Raw genomic sequence first — 18,341 nt, 5'->3', positions numbered from 1 at the left:
ACATACAGAATGGGGTAAGATTAGGGGATTTTGTACTGGAAAAAGACTTAGGCGTTCACATAGATAACAAACTTAACAGCAGTACCCGAAGTAGGATTGCAGCAAAGAAGGCAAACAAGGTATTAGCATGCATAAAGCGGGGAATTGATGCAAGGGATGGACAGTCACTAGTGAGACCACATCTTGAATACTGGGCTCAATTTTGGGCACCATACTACAAAAAGGATATCCTGGAACTAGAAAAGGTTCAGAGGCGGGTGACCAAACTTATCAAGGGCATAGAGACGCTGGAATACGAGGAAAGGCTTGCTAGGCTAGGCTTGTTTACACTGGAACAGAGGAGATTAAGAGGGGACATGATTAACATTTGCAAATATATAAGGGGACAATACACAGAGCTTGCGGAGGATCTGTTTTTGATGAGAATGATACAGGGGGCATGTGGACATCCGTTAATGTTGGAGGAGAGGAGATTTTGCACACATAGGCGAAAAGGTTTCTTCACAGTAAGGACAATGCGTGTTATGATTTCCCTTCCTGAGAGAGTAGTAATGGTGGACTCGGTCAATACTTTTAATTATGGGCTAGATAAATTCCTAAGGTATAAGGATATACAGGGTTATGGTGTGTAGATCACGCACTATAGTTAAAAAAAACAAAGCAAAAAACAGGAATAATCAACAATGGCCGACATTCACAGCAGATAAAATTAGTCCTAAAAATAATACAGCGTATGTGACCACAAATAGGCTGAACTCGATGGACAAATTTGTCTTTTTTTCAACCTCAGAAACTGTTACCATGAGAGGGACAGATATCGTACAGGTATAACACTTCCTGCATCGCCTCTTTACCGTGGGTAACCAGGAAACAGTAGCGCCAAGATGTAAAAACATCTCGGATGCTGAAGTGGGGGAGTGAAAACTAGACTTCCACATCGCATCGGCCTAGTTCTGATGGTCTGTCTCTCTACCTCTGGCCATTTCACTCGGCATGCACAAGATCTCACTATTATTGCGAGATCTCCTGTGCAGCCCGGAGCTGTCAGCTGCTACAGCCAGGGACAGCGCTGTCCGTCCCTGTTGTGGTGTATTGGCAACGACACCTGTAGCTGTTTAAATCAATAGGTCCAGGTGTTGGAACGATCATACATTGCTCCCTCACATTGATGTTCTATCTTGTAGATAGCAGCTCAGATATAGACTGGTGCGTAACGTTTCTGTCATTGAACACACTTCACCTCATTCATCAATGTTACCACTGCTCCCCCATAACGTTATTTAATACATCTTGTCCTGAGAGACTATGTTTTTGGGCCATTTTGTGAAAATGTTCTATACATGACACTGTAAAAACAAAATCTGTAGCGGTGTATCTTTTGAGTTTCAACATAGGTTGGCAAGTTACATTGTAGCCCTTTCTCATAGGTATTCATTAAAAAAAAAAAAAAAATAGCCCAGGCTTTTAATTCCAAGAGTTGTAAGGCAAATTTTTTTGGAAGAGGAATCTGTAGATCAAAATGATTATTACCTTTTATTTATAGGGCGCCATAAGGTGTCTGCAGTGCCTTATCAAGTACATACAACATATAATGCAAACATAGCAGGAGAAAAAAACAATACGTACAGTACATAACCGTTACATACAATAGCCATATCTAGAGAGCCAGTGCTGGCTGAACCTACCCACCAGTTGATTAGTGCAGCAGACATGGCCGCAGGATCCCAATGCGGTTTCTCTGCCACTAATTCTCAGCAGATAAATGTATGTGAGATGATGCACTATTTCATATTTTGTAGATTCTACAAGCCGCTTTCCAGAAAACATGAATCCATCAGCAGAACCGGAAGCAGTCAGATCTCCCTCACCAACAGACCAGTGTAGTTCACCTTTTGCTGGTAAGGAAACAAGAGTCCCATAGAAGTAATCCTTGCTCTTTTATCTGTTTTGCATCAAGAAAAAGCATATCCCGGAGCATAGCTCAAAACCGAACTGCTGTGAAGATTTTATGTACTGTCTATAAGAGGATTGTTTGTCTTTTACCGTTGAACCCTTTTCTCTGAAGCAGACTGGGGAACACTGCGTTCCCTTCTGCAAGCACAGTCGTACGAGATATGGTTCTTGACAGTCTTTCCCCTACTGGTTGGTTTGATGGTCTAACAGTGTCATTGGGGTCTTGCTGGACACTTTTAAAGAAGTCCTGGAATTCTAGATTTGCAGGAGGGAAGGGGGGGTTGACTAATGGTGTGTACACACGGTGAGATTTTTTTTCTTACGATTCTCACTATATATATATATATATATATATATATATATATATATATATATATATATATATATATATATATTTTTTTTTTTTTTTTTTATATATATATGTAAGAAAAGTTAGTGCAGATCGCAAGGTGAAAGTCACCTTGCGATCCCGATTCGATGCAGATGCGCGGTCCCGCGCGGTTGGCATTGCAAGAATAGATAGACTGTGCAGGCAAGTCAAATTTGACTATCTCTATAGAAGAGATAATTGAAAATTGACACTTAGCCAAAATCGCACATAGTCAGTATCGCAAGCACACTGATTATGTGCTTGCGATACTGACTATGTGCCGACCTAGCCCCTGTCACATAGTGAGAATCGGGCATAGCCCGAATCTCACCGTGTGTATGGGCCATTAGAATATAAAGCTACAGTATAGTTTACGTGCCAACTCCTCCAGCCAACCTGCATTCCCAGGGTCCAGTGTTCCCCAGCTTGCTTCACAGAAAAGGATTCAACGGTAAGTGACCAAAAATCTCTTATATTTCTCTTTCAATAAGGCTGTGGAACACTGGGTCATGGGACGTTTAACAGCCGCACTCAAGGTGGGTTAACCAAGATGGAAATCGGGCGCAGATTAGAGGTGTCATTCTAATGCTGCTGCTATAAGGTTGGGATTAGTCAACCCAATTTCAACAGAAAATACCACAGGCAACAAACGATAGCAGCGCTATTAATTAAATGGTAATATCAATAAAATGATGAAAGACAGATGGAACGAATAAAAAGCTGCACATTTAATAATAAGTACATATAAACGACAATAGAAAACATTAAAAAAAGGTCACAATATTCAGGGCTGCCTAAAAGATGGTGTCCGTTCCTATTAGTTATGCACTGGACCTCAGATAGATGGAGGAAAGGAGAGAGACTGATGGCACAGTCCCTATAGTAAACTGTTACCACAGTGGCACCGCTTGAGGTATCGTCCCTTGCAAGAGTCCCTTTTGCATGCTGGCAATTTCTGGGATGTGGGGTCCTCACCAGAGTACGGTGCCCTCAGTTAGTGTCCCAGATTCAGACTCTCTTCTCTTCTTGCTTCTAAATGACTAATAGTGCCTATAAGTCTTCTGTGTGCTGTGGGTGAACTTTACGGAGTCAACATTTGGTTTCATTTTTTTCTTGAACAAATTTTATCTGAGTTTGTGTAGACATATTTACTCAATGAACGTCCCAAGTTAAAAAATGGGACTAGTGTTCTACTCCAAGAATCTCACAACTTGTATTCACTGGTCTTTTGTTTTGCCTAGATCGATCTCGGTTTCAAACACCATTAGGTACTCCAAGTAAAGGACACAGAAGGAACAAGTCTTCTCCAGAGTTTGTTCCACCAGACAAGCCCCCAAACAAAACTCAGTGGACTCCTGATGATACTGAAGTCACGTGCATGGTCTGTAAAAACGAACAGTTCACCATGGTAAGAATTGGTATGCGATCGGTGCTGAAAGAAACATTCTGATCTGTATTGGCTGCTACTGTATGTTGGGATTTGTCGTACACAAGCAATGACCTTTTTGATTATTTAAAAATACTTTTAGCAAAATTCCGTTAACTCTTTCAAATTTAGTGAAGTTTGTATAATGGCCTTAAAGGGTGGTATCTGATTAGCCTGAATAATGCGATCGCGGGTAAAATGATCATACCGGCTAACGCTTCAGTTTTTGGACCTATCAGAAAACGGGTGATCTGCAATAAGTGCAGGTAAAAATGGGGAAATCAGCCTGTACCCCCAAAAATGCCAAAGTGACATGTAATAACAATATGGAAATATATTAGAGGGCTTAATAAAAAATATTTGGGGGACTTAAAATGCGTTAAATGGCTGCAGTATGTATTTTTAAAAAACAATTCAAAAATAATAGCAAGCTTTTTTGTGTAAATTAAATGCTGTCATTAAATTTGGGATATATGAAAATGGGTATATGTATATATTTGGGTCAAATAAAGTCACTTTTAAAAATCTTGCAAAAATGCACAATTACTCCTGCCTGCAAGCCTAAAAACGCTTGGCCCACTCATAAAGCCCCATCCTCCCGTACATTGTACCACAATTTCCATCACTTTGCACCTTTTCACCCCAAAACTGACATCTTGTTGTTGTCTTATTAAAAGTAATTAAAATGATCAAATTGTCTAATTAGTCATTAAGGGGGGGGGGGGGGGGGTGTCCAGGGGTTTCCCAACATTTTTACCCCAAAATAGGGATTTTCCCTCAACTTTTCACCTGCTCAGCGAAGGTTAAGAGAAATTTGCAATAAACTCTATGGAGAATTATCACATGCAGTCAATTGGATAGCTGTGATATTGTGGGCCAAGAAGGAGCGAGTGAGCTTGCAAAGGAGACAGATAATGAGAATTACTCCTTTGGACCCCGTCTATACCCCATCGTACTAAATTCCCAAATATCCCTTATGGACTTATTTATCCCTTATTTACCGGTAGGTAATCCTATTTTTTCTCTGTCCAAAATGGGTATACAGATAAATGGGAAACACTACATAATGTGTAATTATTATTATCATTATCATCAACATCAGCATCTTTGGTTGCAAAATACAGTAATAAAACTTAAACAAACCTTGGAGTTTTTGCTTCTATGTGGGTGAGATCTGCTGTTTTTGGGTCTTATAAATATATTTATTTGGGGTCATTTATTACAGCTTTTAAAGCTGTAATGTGATGTGATGTGATGTGTCCTTGTAGTTCAACCGCAGACATCATTGCAGACGATGTGGGAGACTTGTCTGTAGCTCCTGTTCCATGAAGACGATGGTGGTAGAAGGCTGCCGCGAAAACCCAGCCCGTGTGTGTGATCAGTGCCACAACTATTTCTTTTCAAAGTGAGTTTCTGTGTTGTGAGATTGCTATACAGTATATGCTGCATAGGACTTGTGAAAGAAATTACTCCTTTTCTAGTCAGAAGAAACTCCAGCAAAATGTACAGTATATAAGTAGATTTTATAGTAAAATAAGGCAAATTGAGGGTAAAAAATAGACCCCCATATGGGCGGGGTACAAAATTTTGAGTTATAATGTTAACATTCATCATGTAGACTTTGATGAAATGTAAACATGTTAAAATGTTGACATTTCATCCTGGTGGCCCAGCGATGACTTACCTTCTCCTGGTCGCTGCAGCGGCTCTTGCTAGGTTCTGGCAGTCATGTGACCATTACTTCCTGGTCAGACCTATGATCTTCCTGTGTACCAGTCAGTATTATTCCTTTTACTTTAGTCTCTAACCCTCATCCGTACCCATAACCCCCCTTTCTTGCGCATAACATCCCCCCCAGCTTAAATCCAACTGTCCCCTGCTTCTTGACCCTGATCCTCCAGCAGCCTGATCCTGTGTCAACAATGTTGACAATGTCAGCATGTTGCCTGTTGACTTTTTAACAGTGTCAATATTGTCGTAGACGTTTTTACTACATCCCCTACTCCATACAGAGTCTTTTTTTTCCTCATGCTTTCCCTGTTTGTTATACTGCACCAGCGATGTCCAGCTGCTTACAAAAACATGTTTTTATAAAGAACTAGTGACCCGCCCTGCCTTCTTACGAGAGCAATTTTGAATTTACGGTGATAGGGTTTTTTAACTGAGGTCTTAAGATTACTTTGAGGAAAAATAATTGTTTTTCACATAAATGGGATGGAAAAATGGGCTTACATTAGAGATGAGCAGGTTCGGTTTTACTCTGTTCTCAAAACGGCATCTTATTGGCTCACGGATGTCTCTTGTTTTGGATTACCAACAAGATGCCATTTTGAGAACCGAGTAAAACCCGCTCATCTCTAGCTTACATCAGCTTTTCTGGAGAAACCGAATTATACATAACAATCTCTACGTAGTATGAAATAAAGTCTATCATTGTGATATATCTTTAACGGACAGACGTTTTTTTCTTTGACTTGCTTAACTAAAATCCTCACTGCTCGAATCCCTTTTGTCATAGATTAGTGTTTCATATACCTAAACCTTCCCCAGCAAGTGACCAATAGGATTGGGAAACCGCATCAAAATACGTCAAGTGGTTCTCGAGATTAGCCTGAACAGACTCCTATCAGGGACTAAATTATATACTATGTAGAGATATCAGCCTCCAAAAAGAACATACGGTGAAGGTAGAGAACAGCATGTACTTAAAACTTCCGCAAGACACGCGCCTCTCTTATGGCTGTGGTGCTGAAATCTCTGCAAAACCTCCTGCACTGCCACAGAACTAAAGGGCCCCATATACTAGAACACAGGTTCGCAAACTCGGTCCTCAAGACCCCACACGGTGCATGTAACCCAGCAGGTGCACAGGTGTATTCATTACTCAGTAACACATTTTAAAAGGTCCACAGGTGGAGCTCATTATTTAAATAGTGATTCTGTGAGGAGACCTACAAAACATGCACCGTGTGGGGTCCTGAGGATCGAGTTTGAGAACCTGTGCACTAGAACGATATGTCTAGAGGCTGAAGTCGGAGGCGATTTCCCTTGAACTCTCCCGGGAGCTTCCCGGGAGTGGTTCCATACGATTTGGTACATTTTGCATGCGATCCCAGTCATCGTATGCGATCCCAGCCATGCCTGCAGGAACCAACATATCACGAGTGCAGCACTAATGATCTAGGGGATCCGATCCGACGCTTATGGGAACGCGGATCGGTAGGGATACACAGCCAAAATGCCCGATTTCACCCAATATATTGTCCCGAATTGGGCTGAAATGGGACATGAAGTAGACCTAATTCACTAAGAGGTTCTGATTAGGTTATTTTGACATGTTATTTGGCTGCTAAAATGGTCTAGGTGCTGTGAATTGGTTTGCGTTTATTTTTACCCTTGCCTTATTAAGTAAGTAAATGTTAATGTATTGTGTCAACAATTTTCCTTCTCTACATAGGTAGATGTACTTACTGTAAGTGTGCAAATACCCTATAGCAGCAGCACTGACACTTGCAGAGTGCTGTTACCAAATAGCAATGATTTCTCTGACCATACATTGTTGCTGCTATTAATATTTTGGTCAGTATATACATGTTTAAAATGCATCCTCATTTATTTTATTCCTGTGATGACATTTTGTAGAGAACAATTGTTTTGTTTTATTACAGCATTAACAAAACAGAGGACGACTTGGAACAAATGGAAGGTAATATAATTGTTTTTGTGTATTTATATTTCATTATCATATGTTTCATCTATATTTCATCATAATTTTTTATATTTCATCGTCCTGTATGTATTAATATTTCATCATTCTAAGAAACAGCGCTGTACAGAGATTAATCATTCACACCATTCCCTGCCCCACTGCAGCGTACAGTCTTAATTCTCTACACCAAAGACCAAACACTCTAGGGTCTGTTTTTTCGGCAGCATATAAACCTAATATATTTTTTGTTTTTGTTCATTTATAGATATATAGAGGGGTATATTCAATTGGCGTCGGATCCATTCCGACATGCATTTGTCGGAATTGATCCGACAACCCCTATTCTATCCCATCTCAATTCGACTTTTTCAAGTCTAATTGAGATGAGGGACCCAGAGGAGGAGAGGGGGGGGGGGGCGCCGCGGGGGACAGCCGCCGGCAGATGCGGGAGATCAGCGCTACAGTAGAGCTGCAGAAGGATGTCACACAGCCTCCCGACCTCACGGCAGTGTCCACCCGGCTCCAGCAAGCGTGACCTCACTTGCTGCAGCCGGGTGGACGCTGCCGTGAGTGGCGCGGCTGTGTGACATCCTTCTGCAGCGCTACTGTAGCGCTGATCTCCCCTGGCTGTCCGCGGCTGTCCCCCCGTGTCCCCGCGGATCCCCCCCCCCCCCCCTCCTCCTCTGGGTCCCACATCTCAGTCCGACATTTTTTTATGTCGGACTGAGATGGTCGAAAACGACACAAGCACGTGGATCGGTAGCTATACTGCCGATCCACGTGCTTTTCGACAAGTCGAATTTCTCAACTTGTCGAAAATATTGAATAGGTTGGAACCCCTTCTGACCTAATAAAAGTCGAAAACTGACGTCTTTTCGACAGACGGCAGCTTTCTACGTCAATTTAATATACCCCATAGAGGTAAAGGTCGATGTGTTTATACAGCTGCACAATACTGGTGTCCCCAGTTGTAGTTTAATAGTCACTGCCACCACCAGAATTCCTCATCGGCTCTTGGAACATCTTTCATCTATGGGCCTGATTCAAATCTTAATGTGCCCCCTATCTCCCGTCTAAAGTCACGGGAGATAGAGGGGTGATATTTAGATGTCCCCCGTTATTGCCAGTATCACGCCCAGTACAGTCTGGTTTAGGCGCGCAAAGTACCTAAACCCGACTAAACTAATGGGCGCGATTGTGAAAAGACCTGTTTGGGCGCCCAAACGGGTCTCTTTACACGCATGTCAGATCGCTACCTCTGGGGGTAACGAGCTGAGAAGAACTTGTCACGCCCGTCGGCAGAATACCGCCGGATGGGCGCGATCGCAGTCGGGAGGGGGGTGATAACATTTGAATCCGGCCCTATGTGTTTGGTGTGTTTTATTGCTACAGTAGCTGGGTCCTGCACATCATTTATTGGATCAGGTCTGCTGGGTAACAGTAGGCTTACCATACTATCGCTTTAAACCGGGGCACTCATGAATTACACAGTTTCTGTGGCTGGCTGACTTCAAGCCTGCATTTCCCCTGGTTTTATTCAGCCACGGAACCTGTGTAATTCATAAGTGTCCAGATTTAAAGAGATAGTATGGTAAGTCTAGGTAACGGGCAGAGTTTTGACTTAAAATTATTAGGTTCAGCGCAAGACAGACGAAGGATGGATGAGATTATTGATAGGTTTAGACGTCTACCAGGACTAAATCAGGATCTATAAAAAAAATACAGATGTAAATTTGCTCAGAAATAGCCTGAACCACTCTCTTTAGCCTTCATAACTATGACAATGTTTATACAGTAGCAATCCTGAAGTCAGCCCGTATTCTGCCTTTATCATGTGCAGCATAGCTTATTGTTATTGATTGGTTCATCTTAGCCTGATAGTACTTACAGATGTGTCCTCCTACATCCTTGCTGCAGCCACGTTAAACAGCCGTTCTAGTCACGCCATGCCGTGGCGTAACTCTGTAGCGCCGAGCTTATATTCTGTGTGTGACTACACTACTGTATCTGCATAGGAAATGCTACATTACAGTGTTTTCCTTCAAGTCACTGTAACATACCATTTCGTATGCAGACACAGCCACAGTTGCACACAGAATATAGGCATACCGCATATCATTTCAATCAGCATAAGCTGTTTGTGCGTCCTAGTCACATAGCATTGCAAAGGAGATGCATGTTCGGCTAAAAAAAAAGAGACGCCAGATGTTAGCAGATCTGCCAGGGAGCTGCCAGCTGACTTATGCCAGGCATCTCCTGCTGCATGGCATATTGAGGCAAGATCTATGAGGACACATCTGTATATAGGAACGAGGCATTTACATTGAACTCAATCTTAATGAACTGGGATTAAAATCATTCCTATGTTGCTTACTGCAGAAAAACCAGACGGGATCTTGGGTTTGTCCGAAGTCCTTAGGTTATCTAAAGCTGCGGAACTGCAGTGGTGGCTATCACTAAACGAAGCTGAAAATGAGATGGAGAGAAGTGAATTTTACTATGAACAGGTAAGTAACCACTAGGAATGATGGCTCAGTATGCTACTGGCTGTTCTAGCTCAGTATTGTATCAGCAGCATGAATTATTAGACAATATAAAGATAGAAAAATACCTATCGTATCCCAATAAACCTGGAAAAAAAGACCATAAAGAATATACAGAGAATGGAGCACATTTTCCAAATGGTGAGATTCTCTTTTCAAGTGAATCCAACCAGTATAATATGTGAAAGAAATAAGTATATACAGTAGTATGAAGTGCAACAAAATCATGTTAAATTTTAATTATTATAAATGCTTTTTTGGTGAGATGTAGCCTTTAACAGATTTGGAGTCTCAGGGTAATCATTCTAGTATCCTCAAGCTGTATAGAACATACAGATAGGTCCACGGTTATCTTGGCTAGTTTTCTGCACCTAGGCACACCATGGTTTATTTACATAAACCCTTCATCTATTGTTCTCAGCTGCAGTACAATACAGAGAACAATACAGCAGGGTATTAAGTCCAACTGGCCAGTCTCCGTTAATCCTATTAAAGTCCAAGATAACCCATCTGTATAAGGGAAAATTTACTAAACCTTGTAAAACTGATAAGTGGTGATGTTACCAATAGCTACCAATCAAATCGTGTCTATCATTTTCTAGGATGCAATAGAGAGAGAAATGTTACACAGAACCTGATCACCAGTTTTCATGTTTAGAAGCTTTATTAAATACACCCCATAGTGTCCTGCCACTTGCCTTGCATGGTCGCATTATTTGTGACCATACCATGCAGTGTGTTATCTGATGTGACCAATCAGATACACAGCATGTTAGGCTGCAGGAAGACAATCTTTCTGCAGCTGCTGCTCTCAAAGGCTCCTCTTCTTCCCTGCACCCTCTCTTAGTGTCTGCCGTGCTACCGACATACCTGGTGGCTGTAGCTGCTGGAAAAATGAGAGTCGTAATATTACAGATGTTCTAATGGTGATGATCCGATGTTTAATATTTTTTCTCTGACGTCCTAGTGGATGCTGGGACTCCGTCAGGACCATGGGGATTAGCGGCTCCGCAGGAGACAGGGCACAAAAATAAAAGCTTTAGGACTAGGTGGTGTGCACTGGCTCCTCACCCTATGACCCTCCTCCAAGCCTCAGTTAGGTTTTTGTGCCCGTCCGAGCAGGGTGCAATCTAGGTGGCTCTCCTAAAGAGCTGCTTAGAAAAAGTTATTAGGTTTTTTATTTTCAGTGAGTCCTGCTGGCAACAGGCTCACTGCAACGAGGGACTTAGGGGAGAAGAAGTGAACTCACCTGCGTGCAGGATGGATTGGCTTCTTAGGCTACTGGACACCATTAGCTCCAGAGGGATCGAACACAGGCCCAGCCATGGAGTCCGGTCCCGGAGCCGCGCCGCCGACCCCCTTGCAGATGCCGAAAAGTGAAGAGGTCCAGAAACCGGCGGCAGAAGACTTTTCAGTCTTCATGAGGTAGCGCACAGCACTGCAGCTGTGCGCCATTGTTGTCAGCACACTTCACACCAGCGGTCACTGAGGGTGCAGGACGCTGGGGGGGGGCGCCCTGGGCAGCAATGATAATACCTTGTTCTGGCTAAAAATACATCACATATAGCCCCTGGGGCTATATGGATGTATTTAACCCCTGCCAGGTCTCACAAACATCGGGAGAAGAGCCCGCCGAAATTGGGGGCGGGGCCTATCTCCTCAGCACACAGCGCCATTTTCCTGCACAGCTCCGCTGCGAGGAAGGCTCCCAGGACTCTCCCCTGCACTGCACTACAGAAACAGGGTAAAAAAACAGAGAGGGGGGGCACTTTTTTGGCGATATTGATATATTAAGCTGCTATAAAGGAAACAACACTTCTGTAGGGTTGTTCCTATATATTTTATAGCGCTTGGGTGTGTGCTGGCAAACTCTCCCTCTGTCTCCCCAAAGGGCTAGTGGGGTCCTGTCTTCGATAAGAGCATTCCCTGTGTGTCTGCTGTGTGTCGGTACGTGTGTGTCGACATGTATGAGGACGATGTTGGTGTGGAGGCGGAGCAATTGCCGGTAATGGTGATGTCACGCCCTAGGGAGTCGACACCGGAATGGATGGCTTTGTTTATGGAATTACGTGATAATGTCAGCACGTTACAAAAATCAGTTGACGACATGAGACGGCCGGCAAACCAGTTAGTACCTGTCCAGGCGTCTCAGACACCGTCAGGGGCTGTAAAACGCCCTTTACCTCAGTCGGTCGACACAGACCCAGACACGGACACCGAATCTAGTGTTGACGGTGAAGAAACAAACGTATTTTCCAGTAGGGCCACACGTTATATGATCACGGCAATGAAGGAGGCTTTGCATATCTCTGATACTGCAAGTACCACAAAAAGGGGTATTATGTGGGGTCTGAAAAAACTACCTGTAGTTTTTCCTGAATCAGAGGAATTGAATGAAGTGTGTGATGAAGCGTGGGTTAACCCCGATAGAAAACTGCTAATTTCAAAGAAGTTATTGGCATTATATCCTTTCCCGCCAGAGGTTAGGGCGCGCTGGGAAACACCCCCTAGGGTGGATAAGGCACTCACACGCTTATCAAAACAAGTGGCGTTACCGTCTCCTGAAACGGCCGCCCTCAAGGATCCAGCTGATAGGAGGCTGGAAACTACCCTGAAAAGTATATACACTCATACTGGTGTTATACTGCGACCAGCCATCGCCTCTGCATGGATGTGCAGTGCTGGGGTGGTTTGGTCGGATTCCCTGACTGAAAATATTGATACCCTGGATAGGGACAGTATTTTATTGACTATAGAGCAATTAAAGGATGCTTTTCTTTATATGCGAGATGCTCAGAGGGATATTTGCACTCTGGCATCGAGAGTAAGTGCGATGTCCATATCTGCCAGAAGAAGTTTATGGACGCGACAGTGGTCAGGTGATGCGGATTCCAAACGGCATATGGAAGTATTGCCGTATAAAGGGGAGGAATTATTTGGGGTCGGTCTATCGGATTTGGTGGCCACGGCAACAGCCGGGAAATCCACCTTTTTACCTCAGGTCCCCTCCCAACAGAAAAAGACACCGTCTTTTCAGCCGCAGTCCTTTCGTTCCTATAAGAACAAGAGGGCAAAAGGACAGTCATATCTGCCCCGAGGCAAAGGAAAGGGTAAGAGAGTGCACCAAGCAGCTCCCTCCCAGGAGCAGAAGCCCTCCCCGGCTTCTGCAAAGCCCTCAGCATGACGTTGGGGCTTTACAAGCGGACTCAGGGGCGGTGGGGGGTCGACTCAAGAATTTCAGCGCACAGTGGGCTCACTCACAGGTGGACCCCTGGATCCTGCAGGTAGTATCTCAGGGTTACAGGTTGGAATTCGAGAAGTCTCCCCCTCGCCGGTTCCTAAAGTCTGCTCTGCCAACGTCTCCCTCAGACAGGGCGACGGTATTGGAAGCCATTCACAAGCTGTATTCTCAGCAGGTGATAGTCAAGGTACCCCTCCTACAACAGGGAAAGGGGTATTATTCCACACTATTTGTGGTACCGAAGCCGGACGGCTCGGTAAGACCTATTCTAAATCTGAAATCTTTGAACCTGTACATACAAAAATTCAAGTTCAAGATGGAGTCACTCAGAGCAGTGATAGCGAATCTGGAAGAAGGGGACTTTATGGTGTCCCTGGACATCAAGGATGCTTACCTGCATGTCCCAATTTGCCCTTCACATCAAGGGTACCTCAGGTTCGTGGTGCAAAACTGTCATTATCAGTTTCAGACGCTGCCGTTTGGATTGTCCACGGCACCTCGGGTCTTTACCAAGGTAATGGCCGAAATGATGATTCTTCTGCGAAGAAGAGGCGTATTAATTATCCCTTACTTGGACGATCTCCTGATAAGGGCAAGGTCCAGAGAACAGCTGGGGGACGTAGTAGCACTAACCCAAGTAGTGCTGCAACAGCACGGGTGGATTCTGAATTTTCCAAAATCTCAATTGACCCCGACGACACGTCTGCTGTTCCTGGGAATGATTCTGGACACGGTTCAGAAAAAGGTGTTTCTTCCGGAGGAGAAAGCCAGGGAGTTATCCGAACTTGTCAGGAACCTCCTAAAACCAGGAAAAGTGTCTGTGCATCAATGCACAAGAGTCCTGGGAAAAATGGTGGCTTCTTACGAAGCGATTCCATTCGGCAGATTCCACGCACGAACTTTTCAGTGGGATCTGCTGGACAAATGGTCCGGATCGCATCTGCAGATGCATCAGCGGATAACTTTGTCTCCACGGACAAGGGTGTCTCTTCTGTGGTGGTTGCAGAGTGCTCATCTGTTAGAGGGCCGCAGATTCGGCATACAGGACTGGGTCCTGGTGACCACGGATGCCAGTCTGAGAGGCTGGGGAGCGGTCACACAGGGAAGAAACTTCCAGGGAGTGTGGTCAAGCCTGGAGATGTCTCTTCACATAAATATACTGGAGCTAAGAGCGATTTACAATGCTCTAAGCCTGGCAAAACCCCTGCTTCAGGGTCAGCCGGTGTTGATCCAGTCGGACAACATCACGGCAGTCGCCCACATAAACAGACAGGGCGGCACAAGAAGCAGGAGGGCAATGGCAGAAGCTGCAAGGATTCTTCGCTGGGCGGAAGATCATGTGATAGCACTGTCAGCAGTGTTCATTCCGGGAGTGGACAACTGGGAAGCGGACTTCCTCAGCAGACACGATCTACACCCGGGAGAGTGGGGACTTCATCCAGAAGTCTTCCACATGATTGTGAACCGTTGGGAAAAACCAAAGGTGGATATGATGGCGTCCCGCCTCAACAAAAAACTGGACAGGTATTGCGCCAGGTCAAGAGACCCTCAGGCAATAGCTGTGGACGCTCTGGTAACACCGTGGGTGTTCCAGTCAGTGTATGTGTTTCCTCCTCTGCCTCTCATACCAAAAGTACTGAGAATTATACGGCAAAGGGGAGTAAGAACGATACTCGTGGCTCCGGATTGGCCAAGAAGAACTTGGTACCCGGAACTTCAGGAGATGCTCACGGAAGATCCGTGGCCTCTACCTCTAAGACGGGACCTGCTTCAGCAGGGACCGTGTCTATTCCAAGACTTACCGCGGCTGCGTTTGACGGCATGGCGGTTGAACGCCGAATTCTGGTAAAAGCCAGGAAGGAGGTGACTGCACAACATTATCACCGCATTTGGAGAAAATATGTTGCGTGGTGTGAGGCCAGGAAGGCCCCGACGGAGGAATTTCAACTGGGTCGATTCCTACATTTCCTGCAAACAGGATTGTCTATGGGCCTCAAATTAGGGTCCATTAAGGTTCAAATTTCGGCCCTGTCGATTTTCTTCCAGAAAGAATTGGCTTCAGTTCCTGAAGTCCAGACTTTTGTAAAAGGAGTACTACATATACAGCCCCCGGTTGTGCCCCCAGTGGCTCCGTGGGATCTTAATGTAGTTTTGGATTTTCTCAAATCCCATTGGTTTGAGCCACTCAAATCGGTGGATTTGAAATATCTTACATGGAAAGTAACCATGCTACTGGCCCTGGCTTCAGCCAGGAGAGTGTCAGAATTGGCGGCTTTATCGTATAAAAGCCCATATCTGATTTTCCATTCGGACAGGGCAGTACTGCGGACGCGTCCTCAGTTTCTGCCTAAGGTGGTTTCAGCGTTTCACCTGAACCAGCCTATTGTGGTGCCTGCGGCTACTAGCGATTTGGAGGATTCCAAGTTGCTGGACGTTGTCAGGGCATTGAAAATATATATTTCAAGGACGGCTGGAGTCAGAAAATCTGACTCGCTGTTTATACTGTATGCACCCAACAAGCTGGGTGCTCCTGCTTCTAAGCAGACGATTGCTCGTTGGATTTGTAGCACAATTCAACTTGCACATTCTGTGGCAGGCCTGCCACAGCCTAAATCTATCAAGGCCCATTCCACAAGGAAGGTGGGCTCATCTTGGGCGGCTGCCCGAGGGGTCTCGGCATTACAACTCTGCCGAGCAGCTACGTGGTCGGGGGAGAACACGTTTGTAAAATTCTACAAATTTGATACCCTGGCTAAAGAGGACCTGGAGTTCTCTCATTCGGTGCTGCAGAGTCATCCGCACTCTCCCGCCCGTTTGGGAGCTTTGGTATAATCCCCATGGTCCTGACGGAGTCCCAGCATCCACTAGGACGTCAGAGAAAATAAGATTTTACTTACCGATAAATCTATTTCTCGTAGTCCGTAGTGGATGCTGGGCGCCCATCCCAAGTGCGGATTGTCTGCAATACTTGTACATAGTTATTGTTACAAAAAAATCGGGTTGTTATTGTTGTGAGCCGTCTGTTCAGAGGCTCCTACGTTTGTCATACTGTTAACTGGGTTCAGATCACAAGTTGTACGGTGTGATTGGTGTGGCTGGTATGAGTCTTACCCGGGATTCAAAATCCTTCCTTATTGTGTACGCTCGTCCGGGCACAGTATCCTAACTGAGGCTTGGAGGAGGGTCATAGGGGGAGGAGCCAGTGCACACCACCTAGTCCTAAAGCTTTTATTTTTGTGCCCTGTCTCCTGCGGAGCCGCTAATCCCCATGGTCCTGACGGAGTCCCAGCATCCACTACGGACTACGAGAAATAGATTTATCGGTAAGTAAAATCTTATTTTACAAATCTATAAAAAAAAATATATATATTTTTTTTAAATACAATCATTTCGGAAAAATTTAAATACATGTTCTTTACCTAAGTCGCACATTTTAAAAAGCGCCAATTTCTGAGCGTTTTTTAGAAAAAAAATGTCAGTTAAATGTTGAAACAGGGCATGGTACTGATAATTCTTACCTTAAAGGAATCTTTTTACTATTAAATTAAATCCTTAATGGTTTTTTAATATGGTCTAAGAAGCATATTCTACAAAACAAAAAAAGGTGTAAAACCTACAAAATTAGGAAAATAATTTTGTATACAGTACTCTTCTTCCTTCAGATTCCTGCAGCTCTGTATACAGTGTTAGTGTATATAGTATAGTTAGTATAACTGTCATAAGTCTTAAGAAGGAAATAGTCAATTTTTCACTCTTCCTTTAGATAGGAAGGTGATCATCTGTGTCCTCCTTATACATTTAGCCATGCAGTGCGAGATGTCTGATGCAAGTGGACAGCGCAGAGCGCTGCGGCATCTTTTTTGCGGGTTTTCTGCGTCTTAGTCGCACTCAGGGGTGGTATTATACCGGCTGTTGAGATCCCAGCGCTCAGTATACCGGCGCCGGAATCCCGACACCCGGCATACCGACACCTATTCTCCCTCTTTTGGGTCCACGACCCCCCCCCCCTGGAGGGAGAATAAATAGCGTGGCGCGCCACCATGCCCGCAGCGTGGCGAGCGCAGCGAGCCCACAAGGGGCTCATTTGCGCTCACCCAGCTGTCAATATGCCGGCAGTCGGAATCCTGGCGCCGGTATACTGGCCGCCGGCGAACCATACTACACCCGCACTCAGATGCAACAAAACTGCTTCACGAGACGGCACTGGTTTATTTGATATGAGACACCCGTATATTTGCATGCGACTGAGTCTATCTGTAATTTATGTGTGTGTGTTTCATGATCATGATCCGCAGGCTCCGAGTGCGTCACTATGCTCTGCCATCCTTAACTTGCACTCGAAGAGTGATGAATGTGGCTTCAAGCTGATCGAGCGCTGCTGCATCTTATCACAGAGTCTGACTAACCCCGAGATGGACAGCCGCCTTCTCCTGGATATCATGAAAAGTTTGCTGTTCAGCGCTAAGATGATTTTTGTCAAGGCAGCAAGGAGTCACGACCTCGCACTGTGTGACAGGTAAGTAGATGATCACTGACCATGGGGTGAATTACTCACATTACCATCCAGCAATGTGAGACCATTGTGAATCCTCCTTTTAATGGCAAAAGCTTCTTCTTTGTATCAGTTACAGCAGCAAAGTGGATTTACTGAAGATCTTAGTTGCAGCCTCCTACCAGGACGTTCCCTCACTGGATGAGATGGTTAGACCAGCAGCGGTAGTGCGATTAAGAAATCAACTCTTGGAAGCGGAGTACTATAATTTAGCAATAGAGGTACAGTGTCAATAGGTCTGTGTGTGATCTCTCCTTCTCATAGTCTACTTTCAGTTCAAGAAATCCAGACATTTTTCCTTAAGGGCTCGGTCAAGCCTATGTGCTAATAGGTAAAATGCATGAAAACTAACACACTTTAGATCAATAAAAAAGGTGCACAGGCTTTATCAAGATACAGTGGACTCTAATGTGTAGGGAATAGGGAACAGGGTAGAAAGAGACACTTCAATCAGCGGCTCTAATGTGTGACTGCTCTTACTTTTTATAGAAGCCATTATATTGGTTTATTTAGGGTTTATCATTGCTCTCTTCTGTGACTAGTTACA

At 44.5% G+C, this 18,341-nt stretch overlaps 1 protein-coding gene across 1 annotated transcript in view; it reads left to right on the top strand.

Annotated features, from left to right (window-relative positions):
* Positions 1-18,341, top strand: part of ZFYVE26 (zinc finger FYVE-type containing 26) — a 138,050-nt gene that overhangs the window by 101,518 nt on the left and 18,191 nt on the right. The window contains exons 26-32 of the mRNA XM_063948177.1: positions 1,800-1,898; positions 3,565-3,731; positions 5,018-5,154; positions 7,418-7,455; positions 9,838-9,965; positions 17,538-17,758; positions 17,868-18,015. Coding sequence (XP_063804247.1) covers positions 1,800-1,898; positions 3,565-3,731; positions 5,018-5,154; positions 7,418-7,455; positions 9,838-9,965; positions 17,538-17,758; positions 17,868-18,015 — 938 coding nt within the window. The remainder of the gene's footprint in view (positions 1-1,799; positions 1,899-3,564; positions 3,732-5,017; positions 5,155-7,417; positions 7,456-9,837; positions 9,966-17,537; positions 17,759-17,867; positions 18,016-18,341) is intronic.

This window comes from Pseudophryne corroboree, chromosome 12, assembly GCF_028390025.1.
Source record: "Pseudophryne corroboree isolate aPseCor3 chromosome 12, aPseCor3.hap2, whole genome shotgun sequence".
NCBI lineage: Eukaryota > Metazoa > Chordata > Amphibia > Anura > Myobatrachidae > Pseudophryne > Pseudophryne corroboree.
The sequence above is the reverse complement of the archived record's forward strand: the minus strand, read 5'-3'. Positions and strand labels throughout refer to the sequence as shown.